A 23,372-nucleotide genomic window follows, 5' to 3' on the forward strand; every position below is an offset into this window, starting at 1 on the left:
GTTTCCTTTGATTCTATTTTTGTCTTTTCTTCTGCTAACAGTCAATCTCTATTGTTCTTTCACTCTTCCTTTAACTTTTTACTTCTTCTTTTCTCCTCCTCCCTCATAATCATCACGTCCTGTATCACTTCTGTTCTCTCCTTGTCCACCATTTGAAATTATAAAACCTTTTGCAAAGTTGCCATTTTTATTGTAGACAATAACTGAACACATCATTTCTGTGTATTGCGATAATTAACACTGTAGACTTCATAGTAGGAACTATTTGGTTTAATGCTGTAAAATTGTTTGCGTTGGTTGTTATTATTTGTCTTCCTCTAAACAGTGAGATACTGGAAACCTTCAGGGACAATACAAGTCCACAGGGTAGAAACTCTACTACCTCAGATCCATACCGCTAGATGGGTAGACACACAAATAACATGAAAAAACAAGGGAACAAACTGCCCCAAACAAAACAAGATACTTCAATAACAGACTCTAACTATATCACAGTGGAAAAAAATATTAGAGAAGGAATTTAACCAAACTCATCTGTGAAGTAAAGGACAATGTAAGGAGTGAAATCAGAAAGAAAATTCAGGAAGTGAAAGATCACTTTAATAAAGAGATAGATTCTGAAAATAATCAAGCAGAAATCCTTGAAATGAAGGAATCAATAAACCAAATTAAGAATTCAATGGAAAGCACTGTCAACAGACCAGATCACTTGGAAGACAGCCTGTACTACAAAACAGAACTTCCAAGAAATAAGGGATAACCTGAAAAGACCAAATTTAGGATTTATTGGGATAGATGAAGGCATAGAGACACAAACCAAAGGAATGTACAATCTTGTCAATGAAATAATATCAGAAAATTTCCCAAACCTAAAGAATGAAATGGAAAATCAAATACAGGAGGCTTATAGGACCCCAAACATATAAAATTACAATAGACCCAAACAACGGTACATTATTATTAAAATACCTTACAGAATAAGGAAAGAATTTTAAAGGCTGCCAGAGTTTAAAAAGGCAGGTAACATTTAAAGGGAAACTAATCCAGATCTCAGCCTTCTCAACCTCAGAGCTAGGAGGTCTTGGAAAAATGTATATCAAGCTCTGAAAGAAAATGAATGCCAGCCAACAACACTGGCTGGCAAAATCACACTTCAGAATTGATGAGGAAATTAAAACCTTCCATGATAAACCAAAGTTAAGGGTTTACAACTAGAAAGCCTGCACTATAAAACATGCTCAAAAAAAAATTTTGTGAAGAAGAAATGAAAACCAGCAAAGGGAAGAACTACATTACAAGAATAGTCAATCAAATGAGAAACTAATTCAAAGTAAAAACCAGAAAAAAATCAAAATAGAAGGGAATAAAAATCATTTCTCAATAATAACATTAAATGTAAATGGCCTAAACCTATCAATCAAAGGACAAAGATTGGCATACTGGATTAAAAAAGAAGACCCAAAAATATGCTGTCTCCAAGAGCATATTGTACTCATAGGCAAAGACATCCACTGACTGAAGATGAAAGGATGGGAAAAAACGTATCACTCACATGGATTGTGTAAACAAGCAGGGGTTTCTATCCTCGTATCAGATAATGTGGACTTTAAGCCAAAAGTTAATCAGAAGGGACAGAAGGACATTTCAGAGTCCTTAAGGGAACTATATATCAACAAGATATAACAATTGTAAATATTTATGCCACAAACAATGGAGCATCTACATGCATCAAACAAACCCTTTTCAGTTTCAAGAGTCAAATAGACCATAATAATACTGGGTGACTTTAACATGACTCTGTCACCACTGGATAGATCCTCCAAACAAAAACTAAATAAAGAAGCTATAGAACTAAAAAATACAGTTGATATTGACTTAACAGACATATATAGAATATTTCATCCATCAATGACTGAGTACACTTTCTTCTCAACAGCGCACAAATCCTTCTCTAATATAGACCATGTTGGCATACAACTGTAATATCACCTTAATATATTCTTAGCATCTATGGGGTTATTTTGAGAGCTCCCTTTCCATTGATACTAATTTTGGGATTCTTGCTTTTTTCTTGATTAGACTTGTTTGATTTTTATCAACTTTTAGCAGTACTGTTTCTTCTCTATTTCATATATCTATGCTCCTACTTTTATTTTTTCATTCCTACTAATTTCAAAATAATTTGTTATTCTAGCTTCTTTCTGATACAAGTACTTTAAGTTATAAATGTTCATTCTGATTACTGTTTCATCCCAGAGATCCTGACATTTTGAGCTTTTATGATCACTTAGTTCAAAGCACTTCTTATTTACTTTTCTTGCACTTTCTTTCTTGACCTCTGAGACATTTATAAGTGTGCCATTGAATTTTGAAATAGTTGACAGGGGGTGGGGGTTGGGGTTCTATATATCTTAAGGTGACTGATTTCTAATGTAATAAAACATGTAAGAAATACAGTCTGCATGATTTCAAATTTTAAAAAAGTAAAGGAAATGCTTTTTATATTGATTGTATTGGAGATATATATATCAAAACTGATCAAATTGCATACTTCACATATGTGCCCTTTGATTACTTTAATTTTACCTAAATAAAACTATGGGGAAAAAAAGAAAGCACAGATTTGTTCTAAGTAACTTAATCACACCCCAGGACAAGTCTCAAGAATATTTTCAAGAATATAAAAACATTTAGCACCCAGCAGTGTAAAAGTCCACCAGATCCAGCATCCAACAAATACTGCCAAGTGTCTGAGTCCATTCAGGCTGCTATACTAGGTATTAGAGACTGGGGGCAGGCTTTCCAACAACAGACATTTATTTCTCACCCTTCTAGATCCGAGAGTCCAAGGTCAAGGCCCCAGCAGATTCTGTGTCAGGTGAGGGCTTCTTGGTCCACACACAGCTCTGCCTACTGACTGTGTCCTCATATGCTGGGGGGTCAGGGACCTCTTTGGGATCACGTTAGCAAAGACACTAGTCTCATCCCCAGGGTCCCCACCTTCAAGTACCATCATATTGGGAATGAGGTTTCAGCATATGAACTTTGGAAGGTCACATGCAGTCTATGCAACCGAGTATGCAAAGAAGCAGGGAAACACCACTTAGAGTTCATAAAAAGAAGCAAGAAAACAATATACAACAAGAAAACCAATCAGCTGAAATTTACTAAGAAATGATACAGACGACAACTTCAGAGGACACCACAGCAGTTTCTGTCACTGTACCTCCTGGGGAGGCCGGGGGAGCCAGTGACACGCCAGAGAGTCCTGCGCCACATGGCCAGGTGCAGTGAGGATATGCTTCAGAGAGACCTACCCACTTAACGACATCACCATGGAAACTAGGCAAACCAAACACAGAGGACACTGAAAGCTAAATAGAACATCAGTTCACGGGGAAAATTCCAAGGCACTGAATTACATCGGCAGAGAATTCATAGGAAAGGAAAGGATGGGAGACAGAAAAAAATGACTGAAGAAATAATGACCAAAATTTTTCCAAATTTGGTGGAAACCATAAACCACCAACAGAAGAGGCTCAAGGAACCCCAAGCCTAAGAACAAGGAAAGAGGACCCTAGTGAATTGCCGAAAACAAGAGATAAGCAGAATATCTTAAAAATGGAAAGAAAATAAATGATACAAGCAAAGAAACAGGATAAGAATGAGAGAAGACTTCTGGTCAGAACATGCTGGAAGATCGTGGAGAAGCATCTTTGAAGGACTGGGTGAAAATCAATTCTATTCCCAGCAAAACAAAACAAAACAAAACAAAAAAACCTTCCAAAATGAAATGCCATAAGGATGTCGTCAGGTTCACATGAGCTGAAAGAGCTCATCATGAGCAGATCTGCACCAAGTCCTTCAAGCAGAAGAGAAGGGCACTGGGTGGGCAGCAGGCTTTGTGCGAAGGGATGAAGAAAACCCAAAGTGGTCACTCTCTAGTGTGTTACAAGAATCCTCATTTCTTTCTTGGTTTTTGTAATTAGTTGATTTATTTATTGTTGTACTGGGGACGGAACATGTTAGGCAGGTCCTCCACCACTGAGCTACATGCCCCAGCCTGATTTTTTATGTTGAGACTGGGTCTCACTAAGTTGCCCAGCCTGGCCTCAAACTTGCTATTCTCCTGCCTTGACCCCCAGAGTCGCACACCACCACACCTGGCTCACTTTAAATACGGAATACTTGAAGATCATTGGCCAATTAAAGCAAAGACAATGACAAGGTCCTGAGTGGTATACAGGAGGGAAAGTGGGTCTTAGATTACCCGAGGGGTGCACTGTGAGAAGCTAGGGGTGCACCCTGTAAACCTCAGAGCAACTCCTCAAAGAGGTCCAGCTAGCACGGGAGCCAGGGAAACACAAAGAAACAAACGAACTCGATACAAAGGGCTGTAGCCACATCATAAGAGGGGGAACAAAGAACCAATGACACAGAAAAAACAGATCCAGGTTGAGCACTCCCACTATGAAGACTCCAAATCTGTAATGCTACAAAATCTGAAACTTTTCAAGTCCCAACATAAAGCCACAGTGGAAATGTGTACACTTGTGCTCACGTGAGAGGTGCAATCCCCAAAGCAGGCGCAACAAATACACTGCATATGATGACCTTTGAGGTGTGCAAATAAGGTGCAGAGGAAATGTAAGGGGATGTCAACTTTAGACTTGGATCCCATCCTCTGGATACCCTGAGTGTCTGCAGATATTCCAGAGTATGAAGACCCTAAAATCTGAAGTCCTTCTGGTCTCATGCATTTTGGATATGGAATACTCAGCCTGTAGCAAGAAGGTAGACTGAAACAGCCCTGTCAATCATCGCTTTACAGAAACAAGTCGAAACCGGGGACTGGCAACCTTTTTTCTGTCATGGGCCAGAGAGAAAATATGTTAGAGTTTTTTGGGCTACATGTTCTTTTTAATTTTTTTCCCCTAACTCTTTAAAAATGTAAAAACCATTCTCACACAACAAGCTCCACGTCAGATCTGGCCCGCAGGCTGGCATCTGCCAATCTCTTGTCTGAATGCCCCAGTTAAAAAACGGAGGTTGTCAAATTAGGTAAAAAGCAAGGCCCAGCCGTACGCTGCCAATAAGGAACCACTGTCCGTGTAGAAACCCAAATGTGTTAACAGGGAAAGGGTCAAGAAGGGTGTCCCCTGTGGATGTCACCGAAGGAAGCCCAGAGGGGCTCTGCCTGCCTCAGGCAGCCGGAGCCAGGGAACTGCAGGAAGGAACACAGTGACTCCATGAGTCCTAGCAAAGGTCCTGCTTTGGACAGAATCACCCCGAACATTTTTGGACCTAATAACAGAGCTTCAAAGCCCATGGCACAAGATAGTCAGGTCCACAAAAGCAGTCAGAAATGGCAACTCCCCTTTCTTAAAGGCAGAGCAAGGACATGGAGGTGACAAGTGGTACAGAGGACCTGGGCCACCACCAACTGAGAGGACCAGCTCGGGACTATGCAAGGGTCCAGTCGCAGCAGCAGAATGCGCCTGTTTCCAACAGCACACAGGCACTGACTGTCATGGACCGAGTCCTCGGTCACAAGAGAAGCTCCAGATCATTTAAAAGGGTCAATTCATGTAAACCATGTTGTCTGACCACAGTACAATTGAATGAGATGTCAATGACAGAAAGCTATCTGGGAAATCTCCAAATATTAGGAAACAAAATGACACATTCCTCAAACTATAAAAACTCCAGAAGGAAACACAGGAGGAATTCTTTGTGCTTGAGCAAAAAAAATTCTTACAACACCAAAAAATACAATCTACGAAAGAACTTCTCTTCCAAAGACAATACTATGAGACTGAAAGGGAATATCTGCAAGTCACATTTCTGATAAAGGACTCATATCCTCAAAATATAAAGATCTCTGAATAACGAGGAAAAGTACAAAAATGGACAAGAGGATTTTTAAAAACTATATATCACAGAAGCTGAGTGAATGGTCAGCAACACACGAAAAGATGTTCAAGACTATTCGTCATTAGGAAAATGCAAATTAAAACCACAATAAGGGGCTGGGGATGTGGCTCAAGCGGTAGCGCGCTCGCCTGGCATGCGTGCGGCCCGGGTTCGATCCTCAGCACCACATACAAACAAAGATGTTGTGTCAGCCGAGAACTAAAAAATAAATATTAAAAAATTAAAAAAAAAAAAACCACAATAAGATGATGCTAAAGACCTATTAAAATAAAAAAAAAAATGGCAATATCTGATGTGGGCCAGGAAGAACGGGGGGCCTGCAAGGGGAATGACTACCATACAGCCAGACTTTGGAGAACAGCTGGGCAGGCTCTCAGGAAGTGAGACACACCTGTCCTGTGGACGACCACTCTCCTCCTAGGTGTTCCTACAGGAGAAACGGAGATACACACGCAGGGTTTGCACACCACCGACAGCCGGTTGAGTCGGTTGTCCTTCCAATAAGACTGATTTGTCGGGATTGTAATCGTCCCCATTTTACAGATGAGGACGCTGAGGGTGAAAAGGGCACTAAGATCACACAGACCACAGTTAGGCCAAGGGTGCCCGGCTCACAGTGGGGGCTAGGGTCTTTTCCTGGACTGAGCAGGGGTGTGAGGCTCTCCTGACATGCAGGCAGCAGCAAACCACGGCTCCAGTCAGCTCTGGGTCAGGAGGGGAACCTCCGGGCACCCCATGGTGTGCGTGCCACTGAGCTGTGGGGGGCGGGGGGCCAGGTGGGCTCAATGCACTTTTTTTAAAAAAAAAATTCATTTTTTTCAGTTGTCATTGGACACGATATCTTTATTTTATTTATTATTTTTATATGGTGCTGAGGATCGAACCCAGGGCCTCGCATGTGCTAGGCGAGTGCTCTACTGCTGAGCCCCAGCCCCAGCCCTCAATGCACTTTTTCTGTATGCTAGTTTCAACTTATTACAGTTTCCTGGGATGTGACCCCTGCCAGTGAGGGGCACAGGCACTGAACATTTTTTTTTTTTTTTAAAGTGAGAGAGAGAGGAGAGAGAGGGAGAGAGAGAGAATTTCAATACCCATTTTCTAGTATTCGGCGGACACAACATCCTTGTCTGCATGCGGTGCTGAGGATCGAACCCGGGCCGCTCGCATGCCAGGCGAGCGCGCCACCGCCTGAGCCACATCCCCAGCCCCGGCACTGAACATTTTTAACTGAATACCCCAGTTAAAAAACGGAGGTTATCAAATTAGGTGAAAAGCAAGGCCCAGCCTGGTCCCACGCAGCTTTGTTTATAAAGTGAAAACACTCGCACTGGAAACAACTCAGAAGCTCACCAGCAGGTGAAAGGAGGTAAACAAATCGTAGTACATCTCTATAACCCAGCTCTGCTCAGGAATAAGAACGCGTGAGCGGCTGGTGCACTGAGCAACCAGGGCTCGAAATAACCACGGAGCGCAGGAGCCAGGCAGAGGGACGCATGCTGTGATTCCATTTATAAAAGGTTCTAGCAAGTGGAAAGTAATCTCCAGAGACAGAAGGTAGGGGCGGCTGCCAGGGAGGGGGTGGCGGAGCAGGGCCGGGAGGCAGGGAGCACAACCCGGCACCTGGCACCTCCTCCACAGGTGACAGTGTCGGGCACACACGCGTGCAGGGCTCAGGGAGCTGTACCTGTCAACAGGACCTGTTTTGTTTATACGAATCATGTCTCAATAAGATGGCTGAAAAAAAAAAAAAAAGGCAGTCAAAAAATAGATCTTCCGTAGGATCCAGCATCACACTTCTGGGATACGTCCCAAGGAGATGGAGTGGGCGTGTCGAGGACGCTCCTGCCTGTGTGGGCTGGCGGCTGCACTGTCCACAGAGCTGGGATGTGGGGCGAACCCCGATGCCCATCAGAGGAGCAGGTAAAGGACATGCGGGGCCCAGACGCAAGGGAGCATGACTCAGCCACAAAGGGCAAGGATGTCCTGCTGTCCGCAGAAGAAGGACGTCCCGTCAGGTGGAACCAGCCAGGCACAGAAGGAGCCGCTCGCATGTGCCCTCTCGGGTGGAAGCCAAAACATGTCCACCTGAAGCAAAATAGTGGTCGTGAGGGACTGGGGTGGGTGCAGGGCGGGGCAGGGTGGGAAAGGGAGGCTGTATTTGATCAGCACCTGCTGTATGCATGATGGAAATGTTGCACAAACCCCATTAATATGTACAAACTTTTTTTAAAAGCATGTCAAAAAATGACACATGGGACCTGATCACATTTGGGTTAAAGAAACAGAACCAGCCTCAGCCAGGCCAGGTTGGGAAGACAGACTTTAGTACTGTTCTTCAAGCTGAACGCCTGAGTTACACTTTTTTGTATATGACTTGTGTGTATAAGAGAAGCACAGAAGATCCCAACATAAACTTTTCATCAACACACACATTGTTACTTTTATAGTAGTAATAATGGTTTTGGAAACAGCCCCTGTTTAAGGTTGTCAGACATCAAGCCTCAGCTGCAGACAACCATCTTCTGCCCTTTGCCACAGACTAGCACAGCCGGGAAGAAGTGGATTTCAAGTCACTTCTAGGGGCAGTTTCTGGAAATGCCGTCACTGATGGTCTGCATGTTTCCTACACATCTGCCGATTCTACAACCAAGGCACAGATTTTAACCCTGTATGTTGGTTTACAGACCAGAGATCCAGGCACACAGTGGATAGGAGGGACATGGGCTCTGGGGTTGGCCTTCCGTGATGCAGACCCAAGCTCCCGCTGTGAGCCGGGCCGTCCTGGCTTAACTGTGGTCTGTGGGATCTGAACTACCTCCTTCACCCTGTTTCCTCATCTGTCAAACAGGGACAATTACAGCCCCTACAGGTCAGTGTTGTTGGGAGGAAAACCATATCAACTGATGCTCAGCGTTTAGCACAGGGTGTGGGGCAGGGTGGGGTTAGGCCACTGCCCGCTGTTACTATTTTGTTATTTTTAATGTCTTGGGTAGAAATTTTGATTCTGGCCCTTTTGTCTGTCATCCCCCAAAGGTCAGGACTGGGTTGATAAGCAGCTCCTGGGAAAGTTCTACTTCACCAAGCGCAGAGATTACAATGGTCAGATCTCCCCCGTAACATACAGCACAAAGGGAACCACCCCACGGGCAGAGAGGGCATGTGCGTGGACCTGGTTTACTTGGAAGAATAGGCTGGAATTACTGGGGTTCTGGATCCAGGACCCATTTCCTTTGCAACCATGTGAAAGCCAGGTGTCCTGTGCTGCAAAATGAGGAACCAGCGTTGCCCCACCTGTCCTTGGGGTCCCCTGGTCTTGGTACCTTTTGATTACATTCTGTGTGGATAAGCAGAGGCTTAGCTCTGAAACTCTGCTCTTAGCAGCTAAGTTCCCTATTTTTAATCACAGGACTGTACCAGACGATCCACTCCGACCTGCGGCAAGAAAACCTTGCCGTGAAATGACTGCCGCCATCCATGATGCGTTTCAAGTTGGACAAGCTGAAAGCTATGCAGTTCTTGGGTGTGAAATGTCTCAATCTATAAAAAGAGATGGATGGTATTTCAGAAGCTTCGAGGCACTGAGATAACAGAGTTGCAGACTTAGCACTATTAGTGGCCCAGCTGCAGCCGCCAGCCCAGGCCGCACTGCCGCTCCTCTCCTCCTCCGGTGGATCTGGGGGAGACTGGATTAGCGGTTCCCTGTGGGAGCAGAGGTGGGGGGCAGGGCGGCAGAAGGGAGCATCTGCGAACTTTTCCAAACACTCATGGCTCTTGCACCAGGGATATGCCCTGGCTGAAAATGGGTTTGAGGTCAACTGTGTGGTATGGGAGAGCTTCCAGGGATTTCTAACCAAGGATCCTCCACTGCTCCCTGATCCCAGCCCTTACAGGGAAGCCAGACCCTGTAAACTGAGAGTCCTCTTACAAAACAAAGATAAAAGACACAGGGAGAGAAGGGACGCTCCCAAAGATTGGGGCTCCATCAACTTGATTAGTGTAATGGTGGCACCTGCTCCTATTACAACACAGCCCCAGGATAAAACGTTATCCCTGATTTTTGTCTACTTTACTTATTTACTTTGGGGTGCTGAGGGTTGAGTGCAGGGTTTCATGCATGCCAAACATATGCTCTACCACTGACCCACTCCCCCTGCAATTATTTTAAGAGACAGGGTCTGGCTATGTTGCCTGGGCTGTCCTGAACTCCTGCCTCAGCCTCCCGAGTAGCTAGAAATATAGGGGCATCCACTACCCCCAGCTCTCCCCCAATTTCCAAATAGGTAGCTGAGACCAGAAGTAAAAGCCCTTCCTTGACCAGAAGTAGGTGCTACTGCTGAGATCTCAATGCCCTGAACACTAAGGAGTGGACACCTGGGCTGAGACGCCTGAGAAAGTCTAGCCCATTGGTGGAAGGGGACAGGGATCTCCACCATCTCGGAAGCTCGAGTCGGCCTGAGGTCTGCAGAAGGTCTTGGGGAGAAGGGCAAGAAAGAATCTCCCATGAGAACTGGAACCCTCAAACCTCCACCTCAAGCATGGTTGGAGTCTAAATTCACACAACTTAGTGTAGAAACCTAGAAGTTCTCGTGGTCAGAGGACACTGAGCAGTAACCACCACAAAACGGTTTTATGGTGACCTGCTCACAACCCAAGGCACACTGAACTCTCCCAGGAGGAGAATCAGCACTCCCACCAAAGAGGAGCTCTACAAAACAACCAAACAAAAATGTCCACCACGAGAGGGAAGTGTCTCCACAAAAGAAAGACAAACTCTTCATCAATGAAAGAAAAGTAGAAAAATGGATGCAAAATTATACAAAAGCTGCATTCGAAATGGTTAACAACTCAACAAAATACCAACAAGATCTTCTGTTTAAATAAGTTGATTCAAATGTTCATAAAACAAAAGAAAAATTAAGAAAAAAGAAAAGAGAAGCTTTACACAAAAGAATAAGGAAAGGAACCAATACTAATCAATGAGCAAGAATAGGAAATCCAGGAGTAAAGATCCATCTTCCAGAATTTACTGGAATTTGATGTGTAATAGTTGTGGGATTTCGAATTAGTAAAGAAAAGATAGACTGTTTGATAAATGTTATAAGGAACAATGGGATAGTCATCCAGAGGGAGGCCGTTTAATCCGTATATCCTACACATATTCTATGCAAGGTAAATTAAACATAAAAATTGTTGAATAAATTTAAAAAAAAACCCTTTTAGTGAGAAAAGTTATTTAAAAGGGGACAGTAAACCCAATTGTCTTAAAGCAGAAGACTAAAATGTGTAAATACACAAAGTGAACATTTATTACACTGAAATACATTATATGGAAAATTTTCAAAATTCACGATTGAGATATGAATTCTAGGTTTTCTTAATTCCCCTTCACAGACTTTCATAAGAAAAATCTTTCTAAGATTCTCTTATGAAAGAGAATTTTCTTCAAGAGAAAGAACTGCAGTATAGTGTTCCACTGAATGAAAAGTCAACCATTTGTTTAACCCATTCTCCTTTGATGACTTGTTGGCTTTCTCTTTGATGAGAAGGACATGGGAGTACCATTCTGTAATTCCTAAATGATGTATTGCTTTCATTCTCTTATGAACAAAGCTGCTGTGAACCTTCTGGTCAAGACTTTGGGTAGACGTCCAGATTTCTTTGCATACACCTGGGATTAGAATTGCTGAGTTATGAAACAGGCACATGTCTGATGTTAGAAGAAATCGTGAAGCAGTCATTCTATTCACACCAAACACTTCCAAGAACTACGAATCCCTAAATTTAGGTTTAAAAAGGAAATTCCACAAGCCTTCCCCATTCATCACGCTCAATGGTGATACATGGAAAGTATTCCCCTTAAAGACAAAAATGACCATTATTATCATTTCTATTCAATACTGTCTCAGAAGGTATCACATAATAAACATAAATAAAATATGTGAAGATTATAAAAGATTAAAATGTATTATTTTCAGATTATTTGAGTACCTTAGTGGAAAATCCAGTGACTCTAAAATAAAATAGGAACTCAGTTATGTGACTGGATAAAAGATTAATGTAAAAAAACTGCATACTTACATAACAACCCACTAGAAAACGCTATTTGAAATCATCCCATCTACAGCAACAGTAGGAACTAAGAGGTGCCTAGTACATATAATTTTTATGGGGGGAAAAAATCACAAAACACTGCAGTACACCATAAAAGAAAAACTAAACAAATGAAGAAATTTAGCACATTCTTGGGGCAAGACTTCATATCATAAAAATGGGTATTATTCCCAAATTAATCTATAAATTGAAGACTGTGCTCACCAAAATACCATTAGAACCTCCACCCATCTTGACAAGAGAAATGAAAGGACAATTTTAAATAAGAATAAGGAGAACGGCTTGTTCATGTGCACAAAGATGTTCTCTGTAGTACTGTGTGTACTTGCAAATATGAGAAACAACCCAAATGCTAATCTACATGAGATTGGGTGAATAATCTGAGATTATTCACACGTAAGGATATGATATAGCAGTTAAAACAAATGTCCTGGTACTCATATCAACATGGAAAATCTAGAAAATATAATGTAGAACTGTGAAATCAAGTTAAAGTATATGCATATTACCATAGCATTCACAGAAATTGAAAAACAGAAAGAAAACAAAAACAACCACTAACCAACCAATATGTTTGCCATAAGTGTGTGTTAGGCAGCTTTGAGATGCTCCCAAAGTACCCCGCTTCCTGGTGCCTAACCTGTGCAGTCCTCTCCCACACGCAATAGGGTTGCTGGCCAATAGTGGGGGTGGAAGTGATGGCATGTCACCACTGAGATTAGGTCATAAAAGGACTGTTTCCACCTTGGGCGTCCAGGTGCACACTTTGGATCACAGGTGCCCTGTCTTGAGAACATTCATGGTGAGGAATGGGGGCTCCTGCCAATCACCGTGTGAGTGAGCCTGGAAGCAGCATCTGCCAACATCATAACTGCAGCTCATGAGAGGAAACCCTGAGTGGGAACCAGCCAGCCCGCCACGCTTCCCCCTCCCGACCCTCAGAACTGCTCGAGAAACTGTGATAAGGAACTGATAAGTCTTGGGGAAAATTATTACGCAGCAATAGGTAACTAATGTAAAGTACATATATATATATATATAGTAAAATGGTAAATGTGTAGCAATTATATTTATCAATTTCAGGATAAAGGGTAACTCTGGGGAAGGTGTGGGAATGAGGTGTGGGCTTTGCTTTTTTTTTAATTTCTTCACATTTTTGAAGAACCTATGTCACAGGGTCAACATGTTAAATCTGGATGCTCCACAAGTGTGCCCGAGGTGTGTGGGGTCAACCTTCTGTATACGTGGGTTCTTCCTCGGTGGAGTCAACGAACCACAGATTAAAAATATTTGAAATAAATTGAGTCTGGACCTACCAGGTACAGACTTCTCACCATTGTTCCCTACGCAGTGCAGCACAACAACCACTTATGTGGACTGACACTGTACCAGGAAAGGATGGTTTAGAGCATACGAGAGTGTGTGTTCAGGTTCTGGGCAACGGTACACCAAGGGACTGGAGTGCCCACGGACTGTGGCATCCTCCAGCGGTCCAGGGCTAATCCCCCACAGACACTGTCATTTTCTGACATTTAAAACATCTATCTACTCCTTAAACATTTTATAATTGAAAATGAAGGATTTTAAAAAGGAAAGGCAGGATAACCATTCTATTTATCAGAGCTCTATAGAGCACCAACAGCTCCTTTAATTGCAGCCCTGAGGGATGCAATTACTTTAATGGCTAAGTAATTTGCATTGAAGAGGGAATATTCAGGGTATATTCCCACAGCCAGCATAATCAAATGTTTAAGTGCCAAAGCCTTCAATCCACTTTAAAAAAGCAACAACACCAAAAATCTTATGTAAGAGCACCTAACAAATAATTCAGGAGAAAAGCAGGAAACAATGTGGTCCTGCCCAGAGACACTCCATATTAAGCCATTTCCAACAGCAATTCATTTGGGAAACTCACCACCGCTCCACTCCGAGGTATTCAGCAAAGTGGACGTGAGGACAGCTGTTGCCTAGTAGCCCCTACTTTAATGGTAGGTATTTAACGAGAGAACAGAAATGGTGTGCAAAACTGCTTTAGTTCTTAAGATCCCCTCAGTCAAAAAGAAGTAAATTATTCACAGTTGGAAAATATGGTGGCATTTCAGGCCGTGTGGTCCCACTCACTCCCACACTCAGCGACACTCACTCAGTGACAGCCTAACAGGCGGAAGTTAATGCACATGGAAAAGTGGACGTCTGATCTCAAGGGTGGAAAACATGGCCAATCTCGAGGACTTCAGGTCTGCTCACCTGCACCAAGTCGATTAAGTGTGCACTGACACCTAGCAAGGTGCCCCGCCAGGTACCCATGTGTCCTGGGCTGGGGGTTTATCATACAGAATATGAGCTGGCCTATCAGTCCAGAGGTAGCTTTTCCTTTTAATACCGCTCTTCTTGAGGCTGGGGTTGTGGCTCAGTGGTAGAGCACCTGCCTCACACACATGAGGCACTGGGTTTGATCCTCAGCACCACAGAAAAATACATAAAGAAAGACTGTATCCATCTATAACTTAAAAAATTTTTTTAAAAAAATATTGCTCTTCTTCCATTCCCCAAATCGTTGAGCACTTTGAGAAACACTGGTGTGCTGTCAGAGGATGGGAAGAACCACTCCCCTGCTCTAGTGACCAGGTTCAGACTATGGTTTAGGTATTAAAACCCAAACTCCCTCCCTAGCAACTCAGCTGGGATCATGTGGCATTTACCTCCCTGGCCTCTCCACGTTCTTCAGCTGGACTGGAACAGAGTGAAGGTGCCTATAAGGCTCCCTGGGGGCCGGTCCAGCATCCCTCCCTGTCCCTCAGCTCTGTCTCATGATTAAGGCTTTTCCCCACCAAGTCAAATTTCCTGATGATAGGTATTTATTTCTTATTTCATAATGAGGATTGTGTTGAGGGAAAAATATACACCGCTTGTATATGAATGTTCTTCTTTATGTTCCTTTAACTGTCAAAGACCTGTAATTCAGGGGCTGGGTGCATATGGTTCAGTGGCAGAGCATGGGCTTAGCAAGTGTGAGGCCCTGGGTTTCATAGGCAGCACCCCAAAAATAAAACACAAAACCTTGGGACTCAACACCAAGGCCCCAGGGAGGATATGTATTCTGGGTGCATGGCCACTCTCACCTGACCTGAGAGGTAACTATAGTGACTCACGGTTACTGAGCACTTGCCCTGTGCTGAGCACAGGGCTAACACTGGACGTGGATTATCTCACTGCATCTTCCCAACAACCCTGCCACCCATTCTGCTCTCTGGGTGAGACTTGGTGACCGAGGACAGGCTTGACCTGCCCTGCAGCCCTGCTTTCCAGCTGGTGCCCTTACACCAAGTGCCCGCTTAACACGAGGAGCGCTCACCTGCGCACGGGCTGGCAGCAAAGCCCACCCTCTTCTGCGCTCTGTCGAAGACCACGTAGAAGCCTTCCATCACGGTGGCACCGATCACCAGCGCGTTGGTGGAGGAGGAGATGCCGAATCGGTAGCACTCGTAGTTCAGGCCAGCCCCCATCATGGGCTGGATGTAAAGCTGTGGGGGAAGGGGAGGGGGAAGAAGAAGAAACGGCACCCGTCGGACGACGTCACAAAACAGTGACGGTCACCATAGGCTTGGAGGCCCCCAAGGTGAAGGGGAGCCACAGAGAGACAGATGGCAGCACAGTCCCTGCCACCCAGGAGACAAGATCAAAAGCATAATGACATCCATGCTTATTGAAAGGGACAGAAACACGAGGAGACACACACGCCACCTGTAACTTACGCAGGCACGTGCTTACAGAAGGAGTCTGTCTGTCTGTCTAATCAGACCAACATGGAGAGGGGGGCCTCACTGAACTTCCCATGTGCAGGGAAGGTGAGGAGAGGCCCCCAAGGCAGGAGGTGACTGTCCTCAGGGTCGTCTGTAGGTGGACATCCCGTGGCTGCTGTTCTGGGGAACCATCCCGTCCCTGCAGTATGGCCCTGTCATGGTTGGACTGTCTGTCTGCAGACCCTGGCTCAGGGCCACAGGAACCACACCTCCTCCCTAGATGTCACCACCTTGGCAGAAGGTGACTCCGTGACTGTGTTGAGTGAACGATGGTGCCGAGCCTGACGGAGTCCAAGGACACTGATCTATGGATGCGACTAAGCAGCTCCCTAACACTGGGCAAACCAAACTTGGATCTTTTACTCGGTCCTTTCTGTGTATGTCCCCGTAGATTTTTCCAAGCCATACATCTTGTAATATGTTGGGAAGCTTCAGTCTTGCTGGATCTCAGAATAAACTGTCTGCCCTAAACTAAAATAGCACAAATAGAAAAACTAGTGGTATTTAGGCTGAAAGTAAGTACATTTTTAAGGTTATGTTAAAAAAAAAAAATCAGAATCACCCTGTCGGCTGACACTAAAGTATGCTATTATTTTTTTTTTAATTTTATTGGTGCATTATGATCATACATAATAGCAAGATTTATTATGCCCTATTTGCACACGTATCATAGATATAACCTGATTCTGCTGCACTGGTGGTCATCTGCCTGCCTATGATTGCTGAGGCCTGAAAGCCCCACCCTGAACCTTTGTGGCAAGAAGCCCTGAGGATGCCCTGGGTGTCAGTACAGGGGCTGGCTGGGCAGGGCCAGCTGCTCAGGGGTGACTCCCCACGTAATCCCTGATGGGCACAGCAGCAAAGGGAGCTCACGGAACCTCCTTTCCCAGGTGATTGCCTCTGTCCTCCCCCAGCAAGGAGGGGGACCAAAGGAATAGTGAGTGACCTGAGTGAGAACCCAGGACAGCAGCAGGGAAAACAGATCTGTACATGAAAATGTGAGCGGGTCAAGGTCAACCCCCAAAGTCTGCCATCTCCCAAGAGGGAGTCACGGTGAATTCTCACGAGGACACAGCAAGGGCTCCTTCATGATAGTCCTGTGTGGTCCGAAGCTTGGTCCTCACGGCAGCTTCCCCACTAGCTTCAGCTCTTGTGGCCAGGAGGTGCCGTGGACAGAGAGCTCTCTGCCTGCCTGCGCTCCCCACAGCTGCTTCTCCCGGTCCTGGGCTCTGTCAATCAACCCTCATGCCCTTATTTACCACTTCTTGCTCACCTTTGTCCTCAGGCTGGCTTTGGACACTGGCTACAAACCACACTGATGAGACAGTGTCCACGTATTGCAGTTTGACTGACCAGTTGTTGTAAACAACACATTATTTTAAAGATGCTGAAAATCACTTTTTCTAACAGCCGTCTATGCAGGGTGCTCTTTCAAGGTCATCTGGAAACGCCTTTGGTAGGCGTTACTCCCTCTCCTTCACAGTGAGAAAGAAGGGCCAAGCCACCTGCTCCAAGTTACTCGGGATTCAAGGGTGGTGCTGACGGTGTCACTTAAGCCCCCATGCCTGGCCTGTGTGTCCTCTGCTGAGCTGCTCTCCTGTGGCTCTCTGTCCTCCCTCCCAGGGCCCTGGGACCTGAACACAGGATTCTCCTCCCGATTCTCCCAGCCCTTTATCTCCCATACACAGATCACAACTGGGACACACTCCTGTGTCAGCCAGCAAGCGCCTTCCCTCTGCTGCCCGCCAGTGTCCAGAGGAAGGCCGTCTCTAAACCTCAAGGTGCTCATCTTCATCCCCCAGGAATTAATAATCAACAGAGAGGAGACATAAGATGACTTTTTACAAAGAAAGCAGAAGTCAAATGGAAAGAGGAAACAGCACAGAATACATCCTAAATAGATGACCCCACCCCCGAGGAGTGGACTGGCAAACATGCAGCATGCGCTTGAAGGGCAAGTTCACAAACGGGTGATTCTGTTCAGCGAGTCTCAACAAAAGCAGGGCTTGTTTGAGCTGGGTCTTAGAGGACGGGAGGAATCTGCACACACGGAGGAGGAGAGATGGGCTCCCAGGACGGGCGCTGGTGGAACTCAGGCCAGGAGATGGGAGAGGCTGAGGCACCCCATGAGGGCCGGGGGTGGTGGGAATCGGCTGCAGAGGAGGAACCAGCCTGCTGGGGGAGCTGGTGGTGAGAGGATCTGGGCTAGGGCTGTGGGTCTGGGGAGGGGTTGAGGGATGCTGCCTACTCAGGCACTCAAGACAAAGGAGTCTGTCTGTGGCTATTGGAATTATAGTAAAAAATAATGATGCCTCCATCGCTGAATAAAATGGTGTGTGGCACATGTTACAAAAGTGCTACCCTTCTTCATGGCCACCCTCCACAATGTGTCTCCGTGGCTCCTCCTACTATGAGGGGCTTCTCTATTCCCAGCCCCGGAATCTGATGACCTTGGGGTCCTTTGGAGGGTATTGCGGAGGAGAGGGCTGCCAGTTCTGAGCCCAGAGGTCAGGGGTCACAGCAGGGATCCTCTCCTTAGAACCCAGCTGCAATGTCAAAGTCAGGTATGGAATGCAGAAAGACACGTGGACCCATCATGCTGCCCACCTGGCCCCCAGACTATGCTTAAGGCTACCCTCCCGCCCCCTGTTCTGGGGCCAAGGAAGCCCAGCGCCCCCTACTGACCAGAGACAGGTGAGCCAGCATGGCGGAGACCAGCAGACCTGTGGGCTCAGCACCAGGGTGTGCCTGGGGGAGAAGGCTGTCCAGTGGGGGGTGTGGCACCTGTAATTCACGGGCCACTGCACAGAGCCCCTGGTTCTGCTCCTTACTGTAGGAAGCACAGAGGGAGCAGAGGTTCGCGTAGGTACCTGAGGCAGGATGGTGATGCGGAAGGATCGGCTGGAGTTCTCCTCCCTCAGGTAGATGGAGATCTTAGGGAAGTAGGACCAAGGCGTTTCAGAATTCGCCCAGCACGCCAGCTGGGCCCCGCTCCAGAACCCGTCAGAAAATTCTGGAATCTAGACAAAACAAGATCCCGTGAGAAACAGGGAGCAGTCTCGCGCGTCAACAGGAAACAGTGCCCGGCTTGCCTGGTCCCCTCGCCAGACGCCCACGGGCACAAACAGCATTCCATTTGGACAGAGTGGCAGGGACTTCAGTCCCTTGGGGGTGCTGGTGACAATGAAATAATAATCGTAAAAGCTGCTCAGACTCACGGAGCGCTCTTGAGCGTGAGCACTGGGCTTATGCAGCGGTAGCGACTTGGCCTTCAGCCCCAGCCAGGTGGCCACTGGACCTCTTCGCTTTGCAGATGAGGCAACCAAAGCACAGAGAGGGGCCGAAACTGCCCCAGGCCACACGGTGGTGGGTGGCAGCCCCTTAGAAGAGAGAAACCCTACTGTGACCCTCAGGGCCCTCTTGGGTGTTGCTGCCCTCTGGATTCCTGACTCCTTCGAGGGCTGGAGCCTCACAGTCCTCCAGATCTTGGCTCGGGTGCCACCTTGTCCCTGATCCTCACGGAGCGCCCACGGCCACCACCGCACACCTGTCCTGCAGCCTTCCTCCCCGAGGCCCTGAGCCTCGGACACTTCCTGGTGTGGTGCAGCTCTGCTTCCAGCCCCAGAGCCTGAGCCCTTCTCCCTGGTCCCCTGAAGTCCTGACGCCTGCAGACGGATGAGACTCAGGGGTGGGGGGAATGAAGGCACCCAGGGACATAAACATGGCCACCAGCTCAGGACGCCCCCTTGTGCCTCACTGGGAGCGGGAGGGGCGGAGCCAGGCCCACCTGTGCGGATCCTGCAGGTTCCTTACCCCTGTGTCTCTCCCAGCAGCCTCCCTTCCTCCACCTGGGGCAGGACCACCACACCCGACGTGTGTTGAGGCAGAGGTAGGAGAGGACAGAGGGAGTGAGGAGGGATGTCTGTCCAGGGAGCTGAGTATGAGCTCTGGGCCAGGTGGACACACCCCGGGAGGGGCGGCAGGTGGGAGCCACAGCTGGAGTCCTCACCGCTCAGGGAGGAGAGTTTAGGGAAGGAGGACCGAGGTGAGCACATGCAGGCACCTCATCCCACCCCAGATCCCCCCGAAATACAGACCCACCCAACACTAACTCAGCATCCCACCTGAAGGACCGAAGCCTAGGGACAGGGCCCAGTGTTTTTATTTCCTTTAACTCTCTGAATCCAGCCCTCTCCTCACTAGAGAGGAAACCAAGGCAGCAGAGTCCGGAACAGGCACCTAGCAGGGAGAGGAGCGGCCGGCCCTTGGGCCCTACCCTCCAGGACCGACGATGCACGCTGTGGACTCTCTGCCCAAGGCAAACAAGCTGCCCGCGTCTCTCCTTCCCGATGGCGTGGAATGAAATCAGAGGATAATTTTAGACAAGGCAAGCAGATGCCGTCAGCTCACTCCTTCTCCCCAAGTCAGTGGCTGCTGAGCATGCGCTGCGTGCTCTCAGGAGGTTCGCGCCCCAGGCCCACAGAGCCCAGGCAGTGGGACACCTGCTGTGGCCACACACCGACCCTTCACACTCACCCCGGGGACACTGGTAAACATCAACCATTCAGAGCGCCCAGCCTGAGGAGACCCATGACGATTCCGCGGGCACGTTCTTGCTGTCTAGGAAACGGGCACAGCACTCCTGATTTAAGGTGGGTCTCGTGTCCCACAAGCATCCTGGCTTCTCAGCACTAAAGCCCTGACGTGGCGTTTCTGGATTCCGCCAATGCTGAGCAAGCTGGTCATGGGCTCTGGTTCCTGCTGCAGCTGCCAGGATGCCCCGCCCCCGCCGAGTCACACCGGGCTCCACGTCCTCCCCGTGTCCTTTCTTGCCGTTTCCCTCATGTCCTGTGGACTTGCTGCTCTTCCCATGCAGCTTTAGACTTTGGAAGTTTTGGTTCAGGACAACTGGACCCCCTCTTGCTCCCCGCATTTCTGCTATAAGCTCCAACAAAGTGACAGTTATGCATCTTCTTATAGTCCATCCTGGTTCCATGGCGGGACACCAGCCCCACACGACCACCAGCACACCGGCTTTGCATAAGAAATGCTCACTTTTGGTGATCTTGCAAAGACGGCCTCAAGTGCGCAGATGCCACAAAAACACCTGCAAAGTCAGAAGCGGTGTCCAAACAAGTCGTAGTGGTGCCTCGTTGGGCGTTTCATGGAAGCTCTCTCTACCAAGTGCCGACCACACCCCAGCTCGGGGCATCTCACCCAAACTCCCTCAACAGCCCCAGAGAGGAGAAGGCGGAGGCTCTCTGAGGGCAGCTCTCTCCAGGCACCCAGCCGCTGAGTGGCAGAGGCTGGACCCCACCAGATTCCGCTGGACCCCAGTGCTGTGTTCTGTCCAGTGCTTTTTGGCCCACCCTGATGTCCTGACTGTCCAGACAATCGGGGTGACACTGAAAGTTCCAGCAGCCAGGTCCCAATTTTAACTGCCCTTCAGAGCACGGCCATGAAATAATCACTAGTTTGGCCAACTGACCTTTGTCATCTGTGAAATAAATCATTTTTCCCCCAGAAGTGGGGGATAAGATGCCAGCACACGGTGGGTGAAGGCCAAAGAGGGGTGATGTTCAGGGCTATCTGTCCTGGCTTAAAGGCCACACAGGCACCCTCGATTCACCGTCACTTTAACATGCAGTCATGCACCGAGTGACAGCGTCCCAGCCAACAACAGCCTGCACCTACGAGGGAGGTCCCGGGAACAACTTTGGAGCTGCCTCCAAGTGACAGTGTGGTCAGCGTGGCCACCGTGCAACGTTTTACTTCTCCCACATTTGTGCTGAAGCTGGGGTACACCCTCGTCCTATGAAAGCACATGATACTGATAACAGTAAGAAATGACCATGTACAGGAGCCACCTCGCAGGGCACGCGGCCACTGTGCTCCTGACTGCCCTGCGCCACCAGGCTCCTCTAGGTACGCGCTACTGCGTCCGCCCGGCCCAGTGAGGCATCTCTCAGAGCACATTCTGTCCTCAAGCGACAGGGGACTGCGGTAGTGTCACGAAGTACTGCACCCGCTGCCCTGCGATGGAAACCCCAGGCAGAGTCGACCGTTCGGGACCAGCTCCTCGGGGTCAACACGAAGGCGTTACTTACTGGCTAACATCAAGCAGGACGTGAACTTTGTAATAATAGGTTTTAAAAGTCCACCCTTTAAAACCTTCAGCGCACACAGAGTGATAGCTCTGTCACCGTGCTGCTAGACTCTGTCACAGTGCTACTCCGGGCGTGTGATCAGCACCCGGTGCTCCTGGCGCTGCACGAGCCCACGGGACTCACCATGGACGTGCGGGACTCACCATGGACGTGCGGGACTCACCATGGACGTGCGGGACTCACCATGGACGTGCGGGCCACGGCCTCCACCACCGCGTCGAACACCTTCTGGGGCAGGCGCAGCAGCGTGGTGCCGCTGTCCACGATGGCCTTGTCCGCGTTGTACTAGAAGGGAGGGGGCATCCGCATCAGGGCACGCTCCCTCCAGCATGGCTGGACCTGCCACATGGAGCGGCCCCATGCCCTCTCCCAGGACCCCCGACCCAGCACAGAGGGAACCCCTTACTTTAGAGGCTGACGTGACTTATTAAGGCCACTTCTGCAAGCTGCACAGATCAACTTTCTACTACCTACTCGTGGGCGAGGAGGACAACCCCCCCATAGCTCACCATGTTCGCATTTGAGAGGAGACTGACAGGACAGGACACCCGTGGTGGGCACTGCTGTTGTTTGCGTCTGGAGTGCCCCGAGGCCCACCTGTGAAAGGCTGGCACTCCAGCCCCAGGCGCCCTTGGCAGGTGATGGGAAGTTTAAGAGGTGGCACTTGCAGGAGGCACAGGTGACTGGGGCGTGACCTTGCAGGGGATTGTGGGACCCTGGTCCCTTCCTGGCACCCTGCTTCCCAGCTTGCTCTGTTAAATACTCCCACCATAATGCGCTGCATCCCCACAGGCCCGAAAGCAACAGGGCAGTCGGTCATGGACTGGAATCTCCAAACTGTGAGTCAAAATCAACCTTTCCTCTTTTTAAGTTGGTCACCTCAGTTACTGTCATGGGAAACTTACACACACACACACACACACATACGCGCAGCAGCCAGCCCTGTCCCCACTGTCACATTCTTGATGTGGCAGAGGAGAAAGGGGATCAGTGGGCCAACCACAGATAGGCCACTACATCCACTAGGGACCCAGCTGAGTGAAGCTGCCTGGGAAAGGAGGAGGCATGGCCAATTTGCCCTCCTACTTTACACAAGTCTGTGACTCCCATGGCCAAACATGCCAGTGAGGTCAAGGAAGTGAGCAGGAGGAGTGAAGAATTTGGAGAAAATGAAACGAACCGACTTGTTAATATGATTTTCAAACACGCTTATTTTCAGTTTAAAAACTGACTAATGTGAAAGTCAACTCTGCTTGCTCCTAAAACTATATATTTTTGTACCTATATGAAGAGTGAATACATGACAGTCCTGTAGGAGGCTGAAATGTGGCATGGCCTGGGCGTTGTCACTTGCTCT

At 47.7% G+C, this 23,372-nt stretch overlaps 1 protein-coding gene across 3 annotated transcripts in view; it reads right to left on the reverse strand.

The window, feature by feature from the left end:
* Bace2 (beta-secretase 2) overlaps positions 1 to 23,372 on the reverse strand; it is a 99,272-nt gene that overhangs the window by 22,297 nt on the left and 53,603 nt on the right. For all 3 annotated transcript variants that reach the window (XR_011708283.1, XR_011708284.1, XM_027929198.3), the window contains exons 6-8: positions 22,199 to 22,300; positions 18,719 to 18,868; positions 15,401 to 15,569 (exon numbers count right to left, since the gene is read on the reverse strand). Coding sequence is in view for 1 of the 3 variants with exons in the window: in XM_027929198.3 (XP_027784999.1) it covers positions 15,401 to 15,569; positions 18,719 to 18,868; positions 22,199 to 22,300 (421 nt within the window). In the remaining 2 variants the exon portion in view is untranslated. The remainder of the gene's footprint in view (positions 1 to 15,400; positions 15,570 to 18,718; positions 18,869 to 22,198; positions 22,301 to 23,372) is intronic.

Source organism: Marmota flaviventris, chromosome 8 (assembly GCF_047511675.1).
Source record: "Marmota flaviventris isolate mMarFla1 chromosome 8, mMarFla1.hap1, whole genome shotgun sequence".
NCBI classification, from domain to species: domain Eukaryota; kingdom Metazoa; phylum Chordata; class Mammalia; order Rodentia; family Sciuridae; genus Marmota; species Marmota flaviventris.